General features: G+C 43.4%; 2 protein-coding genes across 4 annotated transcripts; one reads left to right on the forward strand and one right to left on the reverse strand.

Annotated features, from left to right (window-relative positions):
• Positions 1 to 5366: 5366 nt before the first annotated feature.
• Positions 5367 to 12528, reverse strand: abhd13 (abhydrolase domain containing 13). Of its 2 annotated transcripts, none has more exons than XM_007893471.2 (2): positions 12465 to 12528; positions 5367 to 8553 (listed from the first exon to the last, which is right to left on the reverse strand). In XM_007893471.2, exon 2 carries the CDS (start codon positions 8512 to 8514, stop codon positions 7501 to 7503), a length of 1014 nt encoding a protein of 337 aa, XP_007891662.1. In that variant the 5' UTR covers positions 8515 to 8553; positions 12465 to 12528; the 3' UTR covers positions 5367 to 7500. The 2 variants fall into 2 exon arrangements, with proteins under 2 accessions (XP_007891662.1, XP_007891663.1); XM_007893472.2 differs by lacking the exon at positions 12465 to 12528 and having other exon boundaries at positions 5367 to 8264; positions 8470 to 8532.
• A 3-nt stretch (positions 12529 to 12531) lies between these two features.
• Positions 12532 to 19550, forward strand: lig4 (ligase IV, DNA, ATP-dependent). Of its 2 annotated transcripts, none has more exons than XM_007893473.2 (2): positions 12532 to 12589; positions 16158 to 19550. In XM_007893473.2, the coding sequence occupies exon 2, from the start codon at positions 16198 to 16200 to the stop codon at positions 18940 to 18942; it is 2745 nt and encodes a 914-aa protein (XP_007891664.1). In that variant the 5' UTR covers positions 12532 to 12589; positions 16158 to 16197; the 3' UTR covers positions 18943 to 19550. The 2 variants fall into 2 exon arrangements, with proteins under 2 accessions (XP_007891664.1, XP_007891665.1); XM_007893474.2 differs by lacking the exon at positions 12532 to 12589 and adding an exon at positions 15503 to 15559.
• The last annotated feature ends 209 nt before the right edge of the window (positions 19551 to 19759 follow it).

A 19759-nucleotide genomic window follows, 5' to 3' on the forward strand; every position in this document is an offset into this window, starting at 1 on the left:
GTGGGTCAGTGATTGAGTGGATAAGTGAGTTAGTGACTGAGTGGGTAATTGAGTGAGTGAGTGGGTGAGTAAGTGAGTGGGTGAGTAAGTGAGTGGGTGGGTAAGTGAGTGAGTGAGTGGGTGAGTGAGTGAGTGAGTGAGTGAGTGATGAGTGAGTGAGTGAGTGGGTAAGTGAGTGAGTGGGTAAGTGAGTGAGTGGGTAAAGTGAGTGAGAATGTGTGAGACAGTGGGTAAATGAATGAGTGAGTGGGTGAGTGAGTGAGAGAGTGAGTGAGAGAGTGGGTAAGTGAGTGAGTGAGTTGGTAAGTGACTGAGAGAGTGGGTGAGTGAGTGAGAGAGTGGGTGAGTGAGTGAGAGAGTGGGTGAGTGAGTGGGTGAGTGAGTGAGTGAGTGGGTAATTGAGTGAGTGAGAAAGTGGGTGAATAGGTAAGTGAGTGGGTGGGTGGGGGAGTGAGTGTGTGAGTGAGTGGGTGAGTGAGTGTGTGAGTGAGTGGGTGAGTGTGTGAGTGAGTGGGTGAGTGAGTGAGTGAGTGTGTGAGTGGGTGAGTGAGTGAGAGAGTGGGTGAGTGAGTGAGAGAGTGGGTGAGTGAGTGGGTGAGTGAGTGAGTGAGTGGTAGGATTGAGTGAGTGAGAAAGTGGGTGAACTGAGGTAAGTGGCTGGTGGGTGGGAGGAGTGAGTAGTGAGTGAGTGAGTGGGTGACTGTGAGTAAGTGAGTGAGTGAGTGAGGTGAGTGTAGTGATTGAGTGGATAAGTGAGTTAGTGAGTGAGTGAGTGGGTGAGTAAGTCAGTGGGTGAGTAAGTCAGTGGGTGAGTAAGTGAGTGAGTGAGTGAGTGAGTGGGTGAGTGAGTGAGTGGGTAAGTGAGTGAGTGGGTAAGTGAGTGAGAATGTGTGAGACAGTGGGTAAATGAATGAGTGAGTGGGTGAGTAAGAGAGAGGGTGAGTGAGTGAGTGAGTGGGTAAGTGAGTGAGTGAGTGAGTTGGTAAGTGACTGAGAGAGGGTGAGTGAGTGAGTGGGTGAGTGAGTGAGAGAGTGGGTGAGTGAGTGAGTGAGTGGGTGGGTGAGTGAGTGAGTGAGTGAGTGGGTGAGTGAGTGAGTGAGTGAGTGGGTAATTGAGTGATAGGTTCTGATCAACAACTGTTTCGCTGCAGTGAGCTCCAGGCGGTGTGACTTACCGAGCGGTTCCACTGAGCGGCGGCCACCCCGTGCACCCCGGGCACCCTCTGCACCCCGGGCACCCTGTGCACCCCGGGCACCCCGTGCACCCCGGGCACCCCGTGCACCCCGGGCACCCCGTGCACCCCGGGCACCCCGTGCACCCCGGGCACCCCGGCCAGCACCTCCAAGTGTTCCAGCTGGAACCTGTAGGCGTTGAGCTCCTCTCTGATGGACGCGATCTCCGCTTTCAGTGCGAGCACATGGCGCAAAGCGACCGCGGCCACGTACGCCGACAGGAAAGCCGTGAGGGTGAGCACCAGGGCTGAGCCGACCACCCACCTGTGCCGCGGGTCCGGGGCCGCCCGGCGGCGGGACGTCACCACTCTCATTCCGAATCGCGGCTCATAAACGGATCAGAGAGAGAGGGAGAGAGAGGGAGAGAGGGAGAGAGAGAGAGGGGGGAAACATCCCACCCGGCGCCGAGAGGGAGGTTCGAGCGCTGCACAATATTTCCTGTCAAAAAAAAAAAACTGCCCCTTTTTGGGGCAGAACTCGATCTTCTGGGATTGCAAAAAAAAAAAAATGATCAATCAAAAAAAATGATCAATCAAAAAAAATGATCAATCAAAAAAAATGATCAATAAAAAAAATGATCAATAAAAAAAAAACCCTTTTTGTTTTCTGGCACTGACACAGCTCACGCCCCCCCCCCCCCCGGAGCTTCACCATCGAGACGCCGCGCCGCGCTCTGCAGGAGGCGCTCTGCTGCGTCTGACTGGTTTGTGCAACGGGACCCGAACCTCAGCAGCGACACTCAGCGCTGAACCAGACTCCACCTCCTGTGACTGGAATCCGCCCTTCACGAGAATATATATATATATATATAGATATGTGTGTGTGTGTGTGTGTGTATATATATATTTATATATAGGTTCCTTCACCGCAATTTGTCTCAACTCCAGAATCTCACCCTGACCTGAACGCGCACTCTCCTCCACCTGCAGCTCACAGTCCTTCTCCTGAGTCCTTATCCAGCAAATGGGAGGATCTTTCCACTCCTCACCCCCCCCCCCCCCCACCCACCCCCACCCACCCCACTCAGCTCCCACCACCCACCCCACTCAGCCCCCACCCACCCCCACCACCCACCCCACTCAGCCCCCACCCACCCCACTCAGCCCCCACCCAACCCCACCCACCCCACTCAGCTCCCACCCAACCCCACCCACCCCACTCAGCTCCCACCCCCACCCACCCCACTCAGCTCCACCCACCCCCCCCACCCACCCCACTCAGCTCCCACCCCCCCACCCACCCCACCCACCCCACTCAGCTCCCACCCACCCACCACCCCACCCACCACTCAGCTCCCACCCACCCCACTCAGCTCCCACCCCCCCCCACCCACCCCACTCAGCTCCCACCCCCCCCCCCCACCCACCCCACTCAGCTAGCTCCCACCCATCCCACTCAGCTCCCACCCACCCCACTCAGCTCCCACCCCCCCCCCACCCACCCACTCAGCTCCACCCCTACCCACCCCCACCCAACTCAACTCCCACCCACCCCACTCAGCTCCCACCCACCCACCCCACTCAGCTCCCACCCCCCCCCCAACCCACCCCACTCAGCTCCCACCCACCCCACTCAGCTCCCACCCACCCCCACCCACCCCACTCAGCTCCCACCCCCCCCCCCACTCAGCTCCCACCCACCCCTACCCACCCCAAGTGCCCATCCAGCAATGCCAAGCACTTTGACATTGTCCTCCCCAACACAAACCACGCTATATACATGTAAATTGTATTGTATCACAGGTCCATGTCACTTTGCCTTCTGAGTCCCCACAATTGACAAGGTATTCACATATTTTTGGACTCGTCACACAGTGTCACAAAGTCTCCAAAAGACAAATAAGATCAAGCAAATATACCACTTGTTGCTCTCCTGCCTGCCAAGTCTCTCATCAATGGAGGCAATGTACTAAGAGATGAGATGACCACGATAATTGTAAGGTTACTGATACCGTGAACGCCTTGCATTGAGGCATATAAGAATAAGAATAATCCTTGCATTTGATATAGCACCATTGAGATGTCTCAAAGCACTTCCCGGAATATATTGCAAAGTGAATGGACTATGTTTTGTGGGCGAAACATGGCAGTAAATTGTGCACAGTAGTGTCCCACAAGCAGTGGTGGATTGAGTGACCAAATTATTATTATTGAAAAAAACATTTTGAAAGGATTATTATGTCCAGAAAAGCAATTCGGCAATTAACACCCGGAACCCCACTTACTGCTAAGGTGTGTGGAGCAAGGAAACTTGCCTATGATTTCGCCCTGCCCAGGAATCAAGCCAAGGTCCTCTCGCTTGCCAGCCAAGTGCTCTAACCAATGCGCTACAGGACTCCACATATGCTTTCGAAATGATAGGATTGAAGTCTGGTTGTTCCAAAAAGTAGAGGCTAGCTTTTCATACTCGGAAGAAAAAGTATCCCCCTAATAGCCCTGCAAGCTCCAGCAAAAATGGTGCCTATGATATTAAGAGCCTATCATTATTGTCCCAGGGTAAGAAAACTGAAATTTTAACCAATTCTTGTAATGCATCACAAATCCCGAATTGGAATGTGGTATTTTGCCTAATACTGTTTTTGAGGCTTGTTCAATAAATGTTGGTTGATGGTCCAGCAGCTATCGTTTTTTTGGTCAGTCAGGTGTCTGGTCAGACCCTTCCAAGTACAGCCAGGCTGGCTGACATTAGTAACACTGTGGAATACTGTGGACCCACTTGACTCAGGAACTGGACTACGGCACTCCGAGACTATCCTGCGTGAGGATATAAATGCAAGTTGTTGCTGTTACAGAGACCGCCTCAGAATGTTAGCTCGATTCTAATCTTGTTTACAAACCCATCTACGAACAAGTGCTCGGCCACTCAGTAAACTGCAAGCTTCTACAGTAATGCACTGCGCCACAGAAAGGATGGGTTCATACACCCACACAGCAAATAACTTCCATAAAATGAATGCAAAATCCCCCTATAAAAGATTTCAGGGAAAAAAAAAGCAGAACTAATTACAATGTTATGAAATAATAGCAGAAATACTTTTAATTCTCCCTACATTTCCAGACAACAAGTCTACATCTGGTGCATAATATGTAGATAATACATCAATATACTGAGACATGGTCTTCACACCTTGCAATTTGCAATCCAATCAAGGAATTGTCAATAATCCCATTTTATAAATACTGAGTACGCTGAATGTTGAAATCTCTCCTCAAATTTATTGACTTACAATAACTTCATTGTGAATAGGTAGTGACATTAATTTAAATATTTTTCCTATGCATGATGAAAATATGAAACCTACCCAGCATTGATAAAATAATTAAGGAAAATATTTGGAGAACTAAAAANCTAAAATCACTTCTGGAATTCCGATGCCTTTATTTTTACTTGTGCAAAGATACTATAAAGTGTTTCGAGACGCTGTCTGGCGTGAAAGGTGTTATATAAATGGCAGTTGTTGTTATAAATTGCAAAACAATAGTCTTTTGACTTTATTATTATTTTGACTTTAATAATATCACTCATAATATTTAGCAATCACCTTTTAAAATGGATTCATTTTAATCTAACTTTTGTCAGGCTGACTCAGTTGGTAGCACTCTTGCTCTGAGTCAGGAGGTTGTGAGGTTCCACATTGGACTTGGGACTCATATAGTCTAAGCGGATTCTCCAATAGTGTTGGAGGTGTACCTCACTGTTGAAGGTGCTGTCTTTCAGATGCGATTTTAAACCGAGGTCCGCCAACCTGTTCAGGTGGATATTAAGGATCCCATGGCACTATTTGAAAGAGAAGGAAGTTTCTCCCAGTTTGTGGGGCATTGCTGTGCGCAATTGGATGCCACGTTTGCCCACGAAAACAGTCACTACGCTTTACAGTGTATCCTCTGAAGCGTTTTGGAATGTAACCCAACATGAAAGACACAATACCAAAAAACAGGATTATATCATTAAGATTATAACTTTAAATTATGATGACAAAACTCAATTACCTAAAATTGTGGATAGAAGCATTAATGTAGAATTAATGACAAGTTTAATTTATGAATTTAGAGTTTGAGAAAATGTCAGAACAATGTGGATGTGTCGAAAGCAGAAGTGCTGTGTTTTGCAGAACAGTCCAGATAACACCACCATTTCAGCTGCACACACAATTCATTATTTAATGGCATGACCAACAATCTTTATGCACTTTACAAGTTAAGGAAGTGGGATTACAATCTTTTTTCAGTAAAACCAAGACTTTAGGCTGGGATACAAATATGTCTGCTGCTAACCAACAGACTTCCTGCAGGCCTACCAGTTGTTGAGTCATGAGATTGACATAATCAGCTGCAGATCATTTCTTCAAATTAGAGAAAGAAGCTTCTCATGCATTGGAAGATTTGTTGCTTGCATTCTGAGCTCAATATAGTGTCACTTATTTTTCAATACTCCTGCTCCAATAAGTGCCTAATTCTGTGATTGTTTATCTGATTTTCAATGGGGTAGTCCATTATGTCTGAAGTGATCCTGAGCTGCATTTGCTCAATGACAACAATATAATATTGTGTATTTTTATTGCACCCTTAACCATGGCTAAAAAAAAACTGCACTCAAAATTTCTATTTCTAATTATTTTTACTTCAGCTGGTGGTCATTGCAGTCAACAAAGCAAAGTGCAAATGCAGAAACTGTGTACAAGTACTTTCAAAGCAATTTACAAATGAATTTGCAGCAGTGCCTTATTTTTCTAAATGGCATAATGGAATCACCAGCATCAAAAGTACATTTGCTCAAGTGTTGAATGAACTCAAACTTCCCTCATTGAGTCTCATTGCATTATACCCTTGACTTTAAATTACTTTCTATACAGTTGAGGTTTAAAGGCTTTGCTTGACAAAAGTTACAAAGAAATTCAATCCTGATAACATTTCCATTTTGAATACTGTAACATTAGCAAGGCTCGGCTACAGCATTTTCTCCTGTACTTGCCTTTATTTCTGAAAAAACTGCATTGGTTACATACCTTTTCTGTCAAAGATTTTGTTTTTATACATTCATTCAGAATACAGTATTTGTACTAATAATACTGCTTTGCAATTTCTTGGTAGGTGTAAAAAACTTTCACTTCTGGTGTTTTTGAGTTGAATGGCTCAATGCAGGTTTTCAGTAATCTGGTTTTACCTTACTGAAGCCTTTTTTGGCCAAAGGTTTTAGAGAAAAAGAATTGTTCAAGTCAAAACAAGACAGCAATTCTTAGAATAAAAAGAGAAAGATTAAAGGCTTGTCAAGGAATATTCAAAAATGTGAACAGATGCAACTAACTACATTGCTATGAAGAATTAAACGGTCTCCAAGTGTTGTAGATGGGGACTTGCCTTACACAGCACATTACTAAGGCTAAAATATAGTATTGAGCAGTTCTAAATCTTTTAATAGAGAGTGGTCTGTTGCTCAGTGGTCTGTTGATTTCGTTCTGCATGGTTCCACTTCAATTCAAAATGTCAAAAAAATGGCCTCAGTGTATCTACAAAGTTTATTTAGCAGGAATCTAAGAGACAGATTTTGAACAACATTGAAACATCATCAGAACTGATTTTAACTGGGCATTTGATCTTGAATTTAAGGTTAGTGAAGAAAAAGGAACGTTTCTTTGATGTGTGGTTAAAGAGTACGTAAAATTTCAAGAGTGTAATGATTTCTACGTTTTTTGTGTGTCTCTTCTAAATGGTTATCATTTTTCTTATGTTATGCAAACCTCTGAAGAGTCCACCAACTTCAATTAAGAAGCAAGAACAATTGTCCTATTCAGTTTAACAAATAATGCAAGTATAATAATTTTCTGCAACTGAAAGCTCTTGCATATCCTGATAGCTATTCCGAATAAATGGAATGGCACCTCCCATTTTTAAATGTTACCACTTACACAGAAAATATAGTTCAGAAAGATGAAGATTATATTAATGGTCATTCTGCAAAATTAAGAACATTCTGTGTAGTGAACACACCTTATTTCACAGTGATATATACAGTATTCGTAAAAGGCAACCGTTTTAATTACAGTAATGGGACAAGTCAGCTGATCTGATGAGTAAAGCTATTTATGAAACTGTATACCTTTCTCATGCATTCAAACAGGTAAAAATGCTTTACAATTTGTGATGATGTAACAAACAAGGTCTTCCCAAAATTAAAGGTCAGCTTTCTGGTTGTTGTAAATTTAAAAAATTCCAATCACGAAACAGCTTAAAAACTGTTGAATATACTGCCACCTGCAGGAAAAAAAANTCAAATGATTGTTACATTAGATGACGTTTTTATTTCTTCATGTGAGTGGTTCTTTAATAACTCTTTGATGAACTGTTCCAGAGCAGCAAAGTAGCCCTGACACTGCCAAGTGTCATTGTGAGTTCCATCTGGAAAAATGGCTAGTCTCTTAGTCCGTGATGTGGACAGTTCATAAAGTTGTTTCATCATGACTGGTGGAATTAACTGGTCTGACAATCCCGAAATGAAGAGAGAAGGCATTCTGCATTGTAAAATCTTACTGTAGGACAGAAATTTGTTCTTGTAGCACCAAAGTGGAAGGTACCGCATGGGAAAGAAGGAGAACAAAGTGCTGGCCATGTGTGGGATACTCAAGAACGTATTCTCAACCATTATTGCAAATATTCGGTGAGGAATCTCAGAAGCCAAGTGAACAGCTACTGCTCCACCCAAGGAGCGACCAAACAAAATTACTTTTGTTTTATCAAGGTCAGGTCTGGTCATGACATAGTCCAGTACAGCCTCTGAGTCCAAGTATAGGCCTTGTTCACTCGGTTCCCCTTCACTCCTTCCGTAACCTCTATAATCTACAAGCAATAGATTAACTTTTAGATTGACCATCATCAACAGAGCATTCTGTATCCGGTGACCAATATTACCTGCATTCCCATGAAAATAAATTATGGTTGGTGCATATGGTGCATTATCTCCAGTGTACCTCAGCAGAATCAGATTGAGTCGGATTCCGTCTTTGGTTTTAATGAAGAGGTTTTCATATGGGATCCCTGTGGGGAGAGGAATGTACAAACGTGATGACGGTGGTTGTTCTGGAAAGTAAAGGAGTACATCTTGGAATTTGTAAAGTATTCCTGCTACTGATGCAAGAATCAAAAAGAGCAAGAGGAACCCTCCATATAAATGAAAGGTTAGTATCAAAGCAAGCAGAGAAATTCGGCATAGACTCCAGGACCAAGAGACCAAGGTAATCACCCATCTCCTGGCAAATGTCCATGACTTCCATGTCTTTTCCATCATAGTCTCTTATTCAATGGCAGACAATTATGTGCATTTATTCTGTATATAAAAAAAGTACAGACTGATCAGACATTTCATCACTCCACAACTCACATCATTACCCAATGACAAACAACATGGCAAAAACAAATAAGATTAATAATCCTTGCATTTGATATACCGCTTTTCACGTTCTCAAGACGTTTCAAAGCGCTTCACAGAATATACTGTAAAGTGAATTGACTGTGTGTTTTATGGGTGAAACGCGGCAGCCAATTGCGCACAGCAGGGTCCCTACATACAGTCATGGATTGAAGTGACCAATTTATTATTGATTTTTTCTGGAGGGATTATTATCAGGTGTGGAAGTAAGGAAAATTGCCCAAAGTTTCACCCTGCCGGGAATTGAACCCAGGTCTCTCACTTGCAAAGCGAGTGCTTTAACCACTGAGCCTCTGGACTCCAATTGATGCATTGTTAAAAATATCTTTATGGGGCCAGCTAATAATCCTTGGTTTTTATATAGTGCCCGTCTTACCACATCATCAACAACAGCAACAACAAGATTACATTTGTATAGCGCCTTTCACATCGGGAGGACATCCCAAGGCGCTGGAAAGAGTACAGCATTTCAGACCCGAGCTGGGGTTAGGTGGGGAAGGGAGTGGTGGGGTGGCCGAAGGCATGGTCGAAGAAGAGGGTCTTGAGGCGTGATTTGAAGGAGGGGGCGAGGCGGAGTGACTGGGGGATGGAATTCCAGAGGTTGGGGGCAGAGTGATTGAAGGCTTTCCCACCAATGGTGGGGGGGGTGGGGGTGGGTCGGGGGACGTGGAGCAGGCCAGAGCCGGCTGAGCGGAGGGAACGGGCAGCTTGGTAGGGGGTTAGGAGGTTGCAGAGGTAGGGTGGGGCGAGGCCATGGAGGGCTTTGTATGTGAGGACCAGTATCTTGAACTAGATCCTCTGAAGGTTAGGGAGCCAGTGGAGTCGGGCAGGAGTGGGGGAGATGGGGTCACGGAGTTTGGTACGAGAGAGGACACAGGCTGCAGAGTTCTGGATTATCTGCAGCCTGTGGAAGGAGGAATTGGGAAGGCTGACAAGCAGGGGGTTTGCACAGTCGAGCCTGGAGGTGATGAAGGCATGAACAAGAGTTTCAGCGGCCTGAGGGGTGAGGTAGTGGTGGAGTCGGGAGATGTTACGGATGTGAGGGAAGGCAGAGCGGGTCATGGCTTGAATGTGGGGGAGAAAGACATTTGAGGGTCGAACAAGACACCTAGGTTCCTGACTGGCTTGGTGAATTGTAGTGTGCAACCATGGAGGTTGATGTTGCCAGAGCCTGAGGCGAGCCACTCAGGAGGGCCTCAATCTTGTTCACATTCAACTGTAAGAAATTTGCCCTCATCCAGGACTTGATATCCGACAAGCAGTCTGTCAGGACAGCAGTGGTCTTGGAGTTGAGGGTGGAAGCAGAATAAGAGTTGGGTGTCATCTGCATTCATGTGGAAGTAGTTAACACTACATCATCAGATGTCTGAAAGCACTTCCCAGGATATACTGTAATGTAGTGATGAGATTGTATGTATTTTCTGTCAAATGGCCAACTACAGACTATCCTCCATTGGTGTGTAGGGATGGAGGCTGGTTTCCTTGGAGCTGAACTAGCTCCAAGGTGACATGATTGGCAATGGAACATCAGAAACAAGCCAACCCTCTATGGCCATCTCAGTAGCCCGGTTCCTGAGCCAAGTGGGTCCACAATATTCCAGGGCTCTGCTGGTGACAGCATAGTCAGCCTGGCTCATCATTAGGATTTGGAAGGGCAGACCTGTCACTAGGGACAGGGAGTCACCCCTCAGCTCTTGTTAACACTCCAAGCCAAAGCTCTAACAAATTCAGTGGTCCTATCTGGACAAACAGCAAGAAAGCTTACCAGACAGCGCTTTCAATGGCAAGCTATACGGTTTTAGCTGGCTAGACTCCAGCAGCAGTACTCTTGGGTACCCAAGCTTTGGCTCTTGCCAACCTATGCATGATACTCTCTGCAATTAGATAAGCAGGATACATACCATCAGGAAGAGTTTACATTCCATTCAAATAAATATCTCGGGAATTTCCATGTGTAGATGGAATATGTGGAACTTTCAATTTGGTTTGGATACTCTTAAACGGTGATGGATTTGTGTGTGCGTCAATCACCCGGCTGAAGAAAAGAAAGAGAATTTTGTGGGCCCACACAGTAGTCAGTGTATGCATAGCAATGTCCCACAAACCACCTTGGAATGACAGCCCAGTGTAGTGCTGGTGGACTGCCACATTGTCAGAGGTGCTATCCTGAGGAAGAGTCATTAAACCGAGACCCCATTTGTCTGTTCAGGTGGGTGGTAATGATCTCATGGCACTATTAAAAAAGAGAACAGAGTTTCTCTTAGTGTCCTGAACAACAATCTCCCAAAATAATATTGGTTATTTACATCTTGGCTGTTTGTGGGGCAAATGGGCTGCTGCGTATGCCTACAAATAGTCACTACACTTTACAGTATTTCCTGTGAAGCGCTTTGATGTGAAAAGTGCTATAGCGAATGCAAGGACTACTATTAATCTAACAGTCTAACTGACTGAGAAAGAGGTACAGAAGGATGGGGAATGGGAGAATGAAGTACAAGTACATATCAGGTTCGCCATTTCATCTAATAACTATGTACCTGCTTACCACTCCCTCTTATTAAAACACATTTCTATTATTGGATCACAACTGGCAAATGCAGTTCCATTAAAATTTGCAAAATACGATTGACTAAACTGCACATGTAGAGTATATAGCTTTAGTTTGTAGGTCTTGAATGGATCCATAGGAACCAAATATTAAAATATACCATAAATGTGCTTTATGAGCAATCCTTTCAGTCCCATTAATTTACCTTTCCCCCAAACCCCTGCAAATTATTTCTCTTTAAATATCTACTGAGTTCCCTCTTGAAAGTTATTATGGATCCTAGCTCAACTAACACACCCAGAAGGGCATTCCAAATCTTATTAAGTATATCAAAAAAATCCTAATCTCTCCCTTTCCCACCTTGATAGCTAGTGTAAATTATTGGCCTATAGTCACTGGTTCAAAAAACATCTCTCTCTAGATTGCCTTTTTCTCTCTCTCTCCTCCTCTGCTCCCCCCTTCTCTCTCCTCCCCTCCCTTCCTTGCTGTCAGCCTGGCGTCAGCCTGGCACTGTGGTAGCACTCTTGCCTGCGAGTCAGAAGGCTGTGGGTTCAAGCCCAACGTCGGGACTTGAAATCACACAGTCTAAGATGACACCCCAATGCAGTGTTGAAGTGTGTTGCATTGATGGAGTTGGCATCTTTTGAATGATCTGCCTGTCCAGGTGGATGGTAAAGATCCCATGGCACTATTCAAAAAGACAAGGGAGTTTCTCCCAGTGTTCTGGCCAACAATCCCCCATATAAAATTGGTGACTCACCCCGTGTGGCACATTGCTTTGTGAAACGGGCCGCCGTGTGTCCCCCACAAAATAAACAATGAATCCACTTTACATCCCTATGAAACGCTTTAAGATATCTCAACAATATAATGAAGTGCCGTATCAAATGCAAAGACGATTAATATTATTCTTATCCTCTCTTCCCTCTCTTTCTCCCTCCTCTGCTCCTCTCTCTCTCTCTATCCTCTGTCTCTCTCTATATATATATACATTCTATCTCTCTCTCTCTCTCTCTCCTCTCTGTTTGTCTGTCTGTCTCTCTCTCACTCTCTCTCTTTATATATATATATATATATATTCTCTCTCTCTCTCTCTATATATATATATATATTCTCTGTCTCTCCATATATTCTCTATTGCTCTCTGAATATATATCCTCTTTCTCTCTCTCTTCGGTCTCTCTATCCTCCTTCCCCTCTCTCTTTTCCTCCCCTCTCCCTCCCTCCCCCTCTCTCTCCCTCTCTCGCTCCTCTCTCTTACCTCAGGTTCTTTCTTTGACTCCATTTTACGCTCCGCAGCTGCAGGAAGTGACGACTCTTCGGGTCCTACAATGCAACACCGGAAATGACATACAGAGAGAGAGAGAGAAAGAGGGAGACCGACAGGTAACACTGAGACCGTCTGTGAGTGTCTGTCACTGTGTCTGTGAGTGTCTGTCACTGTGTCTGTCACTGTGTCTGTGAGTGTCTGTCACTGTGTCTGTCACTGTGTCTGTGAGTGTCTGTCACTGTGTCTGTCACTGTGTCTGTGAGTTTCTGTGTCTGTGAGTGTCACTGTGACTGTGAGTGTCACTGTGACTGTGAGTGTCTGTCACTGTGAGTGTCTGTCACGTCACTGTGAGTGTCTGTGAGTGTCTGTCACTGTGAGTGTCTGTCACTGTCACTGTGAGTGTCTGTCACTGTCACTGTGAGTGTCTGTGAGTGTCTGTGACGGTGACTGTCTGTCACGTCACTGTGAGTGACTGTGAGTGTCTGTCGCTGTGAGTGTCAGTCACTGTCGCTGTGAGTGTCTGTCACTGTGAGTATCTGTCACTGTGAGTGTCTGTCACTGTGAGTGTCTGTCACTAACTGTGAGTATCTGTCACTGTGAGTGTCTGTCACTGTGAGTGTCTGTCACTAACTGTGAGTGTCTGTCACTGTCACTGTGAGTATCTGTCACTGTGACTATGACTGTCTCAGTGTGACTGTCTATCACTGTCACTGTGAGTATCTGTCACTGTGACTATGACTGTCTCAGTGTGACTGTCTATCACTCTCACTGTGAGTGTCTGTCTCTGTGACTGTCTGTCACTGTGAGTGTGTGAGTGACTGTGTGTGACTGTGTGTGTATCACTGTGACTGTGTGTTACTGTGTGTGTGTCAGAGTGACTGTGTGTGTGTCACTGTCTGTCTGTCTGTCACTGTGAGTGTCTGTCACTGTGAGTGTCTGTCACTGTGAGTGTCTGTCACTGTGAGTGTCTGTCACTGTGAGTGTCTGTCACTGTGAGTGTCTGTCACTGTGAGTGTCTGTCACTAACTGTGAGTGTGTCACTGTCACTGTGAGTATCTGTCACTGTGACTATGACTGTCTCAGTGTGACTGTCTATCACTCTCACTGTGAGTGTCTGTCTCTGTGACTGTCTGTCACTGTGAGTGTGTGAGTGTCTTCTGTGTGTGTGTGTCAGAGTGACTATGTGTGTGACTGTGTGTGTATCACTGTGACTGTGTGTTACTGTGTGTGTCACTGTGTGTGTCACTGTGATTGTGTGTGTGTCACTGTGACTGTGTGTGTGTCACTGTGATTGTCTGTGTCACTGTGACTGTGTGTGTGTCACTGTGACTATGTGTGTGTCACTGTGACTGTGTGTATTGTCACTGTTTGTGTTACTGTGAGTGTCTGTGTGTGTCTGTGTCTGTCACCGTGACTGTGTCACCCTGACTGTGTCACCGTGACTGTGTGTGTGTCACTGTCTGTCTGTCTGTCACTGTGACTGTCTGTATGGGTGTGTGCGTATAGCTGCCTCTGTGTGACTGTCTGTGTGTGTGTGTATATGTGTATTACTGTGGTTGTGACTGTTTGACTGTGAGTGTGACTGTGTAGCTGTGGGTGTGACTGTCTGTCTAGCTGTGGGTGTGTTTGTGACTGTCCAGCTGTGGCTGTCTAGCTGTGGGTGTGACTGTGACTCAGGGTTGGTGTGGGTGTCTGTGAATCAGGGTCAGTGACAGGGTGTCGGTGTGTGCATGTGATTGTGATGGTGTGTGTATGTGCGCCCGGCGACTGTGCCAGCGAGCGTGTGTTTGTGCGCACGCTCACATGCTACTATGACAGAGTGGGTGTTCTGTAACTTACGGTTAGAAGGTAGAGTGTGTCTGACGGGTTAGTGAGGGCAAACAGTGTGTATCAGTGAACAGTGTGGGCTTAGTGTGTAATAGTAGAGAGTGCTTGCATAATGTGTATAACATTAGGATAGTATGTGTAAATGTGTGCCAAAGTGTAACAGTCTTGTATCTACATAATATGTGTATCAGAGAGATAGTGCTTGCACATGTGTATAATAGTTCTGACGAAGGGTCGTGGACCTGAAACGTTGACTCGCTTTCCTTTCTCCATAGATGCTGCCTGATCTGCTGAGTTTTCCCAGCTCTCTCTGTTTTTGGTTGTGTATAATAGTGTTGTAGTGGTAGCATAGTGTGAGTAGTATCGGTTAGTATGGATGTAGTGTGTTTAACAGTAGGATCGTGTATGCATATATTTTGTGTTACACTGGATAGATAGTAAATAATAATGTTTGAATTTGATGTGACCTTTCATGACATGCGGACATCTTGAAGAGCACCAAAGTATATTGACTGTGTATTTTCTGGCCAAACACTTGAATCAATTTGTGCACAACAATTTCCCATAAACAGCCTTGAAGTGAATAACCAGTTAAAGGGATTATTGGCTTGGACAGTGTGTGTAGTAGATGCAAAAATGGGGAAATGTGTGCACTTACATTATACATGGGGTATTGTGCACATATATACTGTATAACTAGTATTTATTAGATTCTTTTTAATTTTGCTACTTCCGTGCTCAATTTTGTTTACACAGAATTAAACAGGCCATTTACATTTCCTGAGTTAACTATTACCCTTATTATAATACACTGCACACAAGCAACAAAGCGTTGGGGCTGTTGCACAAAAAATGCAAACGCAGAAAAAACACTGTTTTACAATGTGTTTAGCAGTTGCGTAGTGTGTACATATTAAATGTATCCGTGTAACAATGCAAGAGTTGTTATAGAGATAGATGTTGATCCCATAAAGTCCAGACTTGACTTTTCTAATGCTCACTTCACCCGCCTCTTCAGCTGTTCCATCCACAAACTCCAGATTATCCAAAAGTTGGCTCTCTGCATCCTCAAATGCTCTGAGACGCTATGCTGTGTGAAGGGCATTATATGAATACATGAAGTAAAACAGATCCAATTTTTTTGTTGCAGATGTTCCTTGGACAGTGGACCAGTCGCCTAATCCAGCATGAGCTGCGACTTACCCACTCAATTTAATAAAAGTTCTGAATGAATTAGTTTAAAAAGAACCAAGTCTTATGTCAGTAGCATTTTACAACCTTGCATCTCGCACAACTTTGGGAACATGGTCTAGAAATTACATTGTGTTTTATAGCTATTAAGTAAAATCTGTATTTTATTAACTGATCACTAGTTAATATACCGAATCTCTTGTTAATGAGGCTGGTCAAATTCCATTGCCAAAATATATCTCGGGGAATAGATTTATATTTCAGATAGATTATGTAGCAAACTATAAATTTCAGATTGAGTCACATTCTTAATTATAAACTGATCAAGTGTGAATAGTTTTTTTTCTCAACTGGGAACATTTTTCACTTTGATTTGTGAACTATCTGACGTTAAGTTCTGGTAAAAGCAGCAGACTGGTTTTCAGGTCAGTAGAGAGTAAGGGCTCAATGCCAATGCCGAAATGAGATGTGGAAAAAGCTGGGGTTTAAATGGTCACTATATATTGCGAAGTTTGTTCAAACTTCTTTAGCCGCAAATAAATTAAGGAAAACTGGGTGTACTAATATTTCAAGCGAGTCTTGCATTAGTTTGTAAACAAAATGGGAATGTGTATTGATTCACATTGAAATTGTCAATTTTTAAACCATATTCTTTTGATTTGACAGGTGATAACTTTTCTACACCAGGTGTCGCTACAGATTAACCATGGCTGCATCAACGTCATCAGATAGTTCATTGAAAGTGACTGTAGCCTCTAAAGTACCTTTTGCTGATCTGTGTTCAACAATGGAAAAAATACAGAAGAATAAGGCTAGGGCAGATAAGAATAAGTTTTTCCAAGATTTTCTGGAATCATGGAGAAGTTTTCATAATGCTCTTCACAAAAACGATCCAAATACGACTGATTCCTTCTACCCGGCAATGCGTCTGATTCTCCCCCAGATGGAAAGGGAGAGAATGGCATATGGAATCAAAGAGACAATGCTTGCAAAGCTTTACATTGAAGTTCTTGGATTGTCAAAAGATGGTAAGGATGCCCTGAAACTCCTAAACTATAGAGCTCCCACTAGCTCACATGGTGGGGTGGGTGATTTTGCTGAGATTGCATTTTTTGTGCTGGCGCAGAGGTGTTCAGATCAGTGTACGCTAACTGTTCAGGAGGTAAATGAGCACTTAGACTCTATTGCACTGAACAATTCTGCCAAGAGAAAAAATCAAGTGAAAAAGAGTCTGCTGGACTTAATTAGACAAAGCACAGCACTCCAACAAAAATGGCTTATCCGTATGATCTTGAAAGACATGAAACTAGGCATCAGTCAACAAACTATATTTCAGTTATTCCATCCAGATGCAGCTGAACTGCACAGTGTGACGACGGACTTAGAAAGAGTTTGCAAGCAACTTCATGATCCCAATGTGTCCCTCAGTGATGTTTCCATCATGTTGTTTTCTGCATTCAAACCTATGCTTGCTGCTGTAACCAACATAAAAAATATTGAAAAGCAAATGCACAATCAGAGTTTCTATTTGGAAACTAAACTTGATGGGGAACGCATGCAGCTTCACAAAGATGGAGATGTTTATAAGTATTTTTCTCGTAATGGCTATGATTATACCCAGCAGTTTGGTACTTCTCCGTTGGTGGGATCCTTGACACCATTCATCCATAGAGTTTTCAAGCCCACAATACAGAACTGTATTCTTGATGGAGAGATGATGGCCTATAACCCCACTACCCAAACCTTCATGCAGAAAGGAAACAAGTTTGACATCAAAAGAATGGTGGAAGATTCAGACCTACAAACCTGCTTCTGTGTCTTTGATGTATTAATGGTAAACGGAAAGAAGCTGGCACATGAGACTCTCCGCAATAGACACGAGACTCTTCAAGCAATTTTTACACCAGTGCCAGGTCGTGTGCAAGTTGTAGAGAAAATTGAAATGAATACCAAAAAGGATGTGGCTGATGCTTTGAACGAAGCTATAGATAAAAGAGAAGAAGGAATTATGGTGAAGGATCCTTTGTCAGTTTACAAACCAGACAAACGTGGTGAAGGCTGGCTAAAAATTAAGCCAGAATATATTGATGGCTTGATGGATGAGCTTGACATCTTAATTGTTGGTGGTTACTTTGGTAAAGGTCATCGCGGTGGAATGGTGTCTCATTTCTTGTGTGCTGTTGCTGAACCTCCATCACCTGGTGATAAACCATCAGTCTTCCACTCTCTTTGCCGTGTGGGTTCTGGTTATACAATGAAGGAGCTGTACGACTTGGGATTGAAACTAGCAGATCATTGGAAGCCTTACCACAGAAGAGACGCACCAGCAAATATTTTATGTGGCACTGAAAAGCCAGAAGTCTACATTGAGCCTTGTAATTCTGTCATTCTGCAAGTCAAAGCGGCTGAAATTGTGAAGAGTGACATGTATAAAACAAGCTGTAGCTTGCGCTTTCCCCGAATTGAAAGGATCCGAGATGATAAAGAGTGGTATGAATGCATGACTCTGAACGATTTAGACCAGCTTCAAAATATGGCAGAAGGGAAACTTGCATCCAAACATGTTGACATGAATGACGAAGAACCACATAAGAAAAAGCGGAAAGCTGTTCCAAAGGTCAAAAAGGTTGTTGGCATTGCGGAACAGTTCAAGGGCCAAGATCTGTCGTGTGTGGACAAAGTGTCCAGCATTTTTGATGATGTTGAATTCTGTGTCCTGAATGGTCCTCATAACCACCCTAAAGCTGATCTGGAGAAGGGAATAGCTGAATGTGGAGGATTGGTCGTGCAGAACCCCGGACCAGACACATACTGTGTTGTTGCTGACACAGTTAATGTTCGTGTCAAAAACCTTATTGCTGCAAACACACATGATGTGGTGATGGTTGACTGGTTGCTAAACTGTTTGCAAAAGAAGCAGATTTTGCCATGGCAACCTAAACATATGATTCACATGTCACCTTCCACAGAAGAACATTTTGCCCAGGAATATGATCACTATGGTGACAGCTATTTTGTCAACACTGATGAAAGCCAGCTTCGGGAGGTGTTCAAAAGGATGGATCAACCAGAACAGAAGTTCTCTTTTGAAACTATTGCAGACTTAGAACAGCGATATTCATGGGACACGTCACCTCTGAGCATGTTCAGACATTGTGTCATTTACATGGATATGGACTTCCCTTCTGCCATAAGCGATCCCAACAGTCAGATACGTGACACAAGCTTAGATTTAAGGGCCTTGGAGCTGCGGTATTATGGGGCAAAAGTCGTCGGAGAACTGAATGAAGGTGTCTCACATGTGGTCAAACATGATCGTGGCCAACATCTCCAAAAACTGAAATCTCTCAGGAGAACCTTTGAAAGGAAGTTCAAGATTGTGTCAGAGTCGTGGGTAACTGATTCTGTGAAAGCAGGAATTGTGCAGGATGAAAGAAATTACCTTCTATAGAACAATTTTTAAAAAAATCAAAGGAATAAATCCATCAGGAAAGTGTTAAGTGAACTTATTCAGATCCACATCTGACAGAACATTCAGATCAAAGGCCAAGGTAATGGACACAGTTACAAGCACTCTCCAAACTGCCACACTGAAATAGAGGTGGTTTTATTTTTAATTACTTAATTCCCTATTTTGCTTTCTATACACAAAACAAGCAGCATGGAATGGTAAGAGATGAAAAAATGTGATGATAGAGATTCGCATTTAGTTTTGTTTCAGAAAACAACTTTGCTTTTTCATTATTCAAACAGCATTTCTAAAATATACAGTGTGCCTTGCACCAAGAGTTTGCAGTGTACATAGCAAAGATTTAATATAATTCCTCAGTGACAGTCACAATTAAATTATTAATTCATGAGAAAATAAATCTGCTTCATGATTGATATAGAAATTGTATCAAATGTAAATTAATATTGTGCTTATGTATTTTTAAATATTTTGTATATGACTTTTAAACTGTTTTATGGTATATGCTGGAAAACGTCCAAATGATTTCTGGTACAGGGAAAATAGAGTGGGTCAAATTGAAACATGGTATGAAAATTAAAATTGGCAGGGAAAATATATCGATGACACACACAAGACCAGATACAAGTGACAAGATTCTCCTCCCACTTGTGATATACAACACTTTTGTCACATATTGTGTTAAAATAATGAGCTTGAAAATCGGCCATTTTAAAAAAAAATTAAAATAATTTATAAGCTATTAAAAACAAGATTACTCAATAAGGACTGGGTCTTAAAAGAGGTATCCTGATTTAAC

Source organism: Callorhinchus milii, unplaced genomic scaffold (assembly GCF_018977255.1).
Source record: "Callorhinchus milii isolate IMCB2004 unplaced genomic scaffold, IMCB_Cmil_1.0 Scaffold4, whole genome shotgun sequence".
NCBI lineage: Eukaryota > Metazoa > Chordata > Chondrichthyes > Chimaeriformes > Callorhinchidae > Callorhinchus > Callorhinchus milii.

Bases quoted from the DNA above. Each gene is read 5' to 3' on its own strand.
- abhd13 (XM_007893471.2), bottom strand. From the start codon at position 8,514: ATGATGGAAAAGACATGGAAGTCATGGACATTTGCCAGGAGATGGGTG.
- lig4 (XM_007893473.2), top strand. From the start codon at position 16,198: ATGGCTGCATCAACGTCATCAGATAGTTCATTGAAAGTGACTGTAGCC.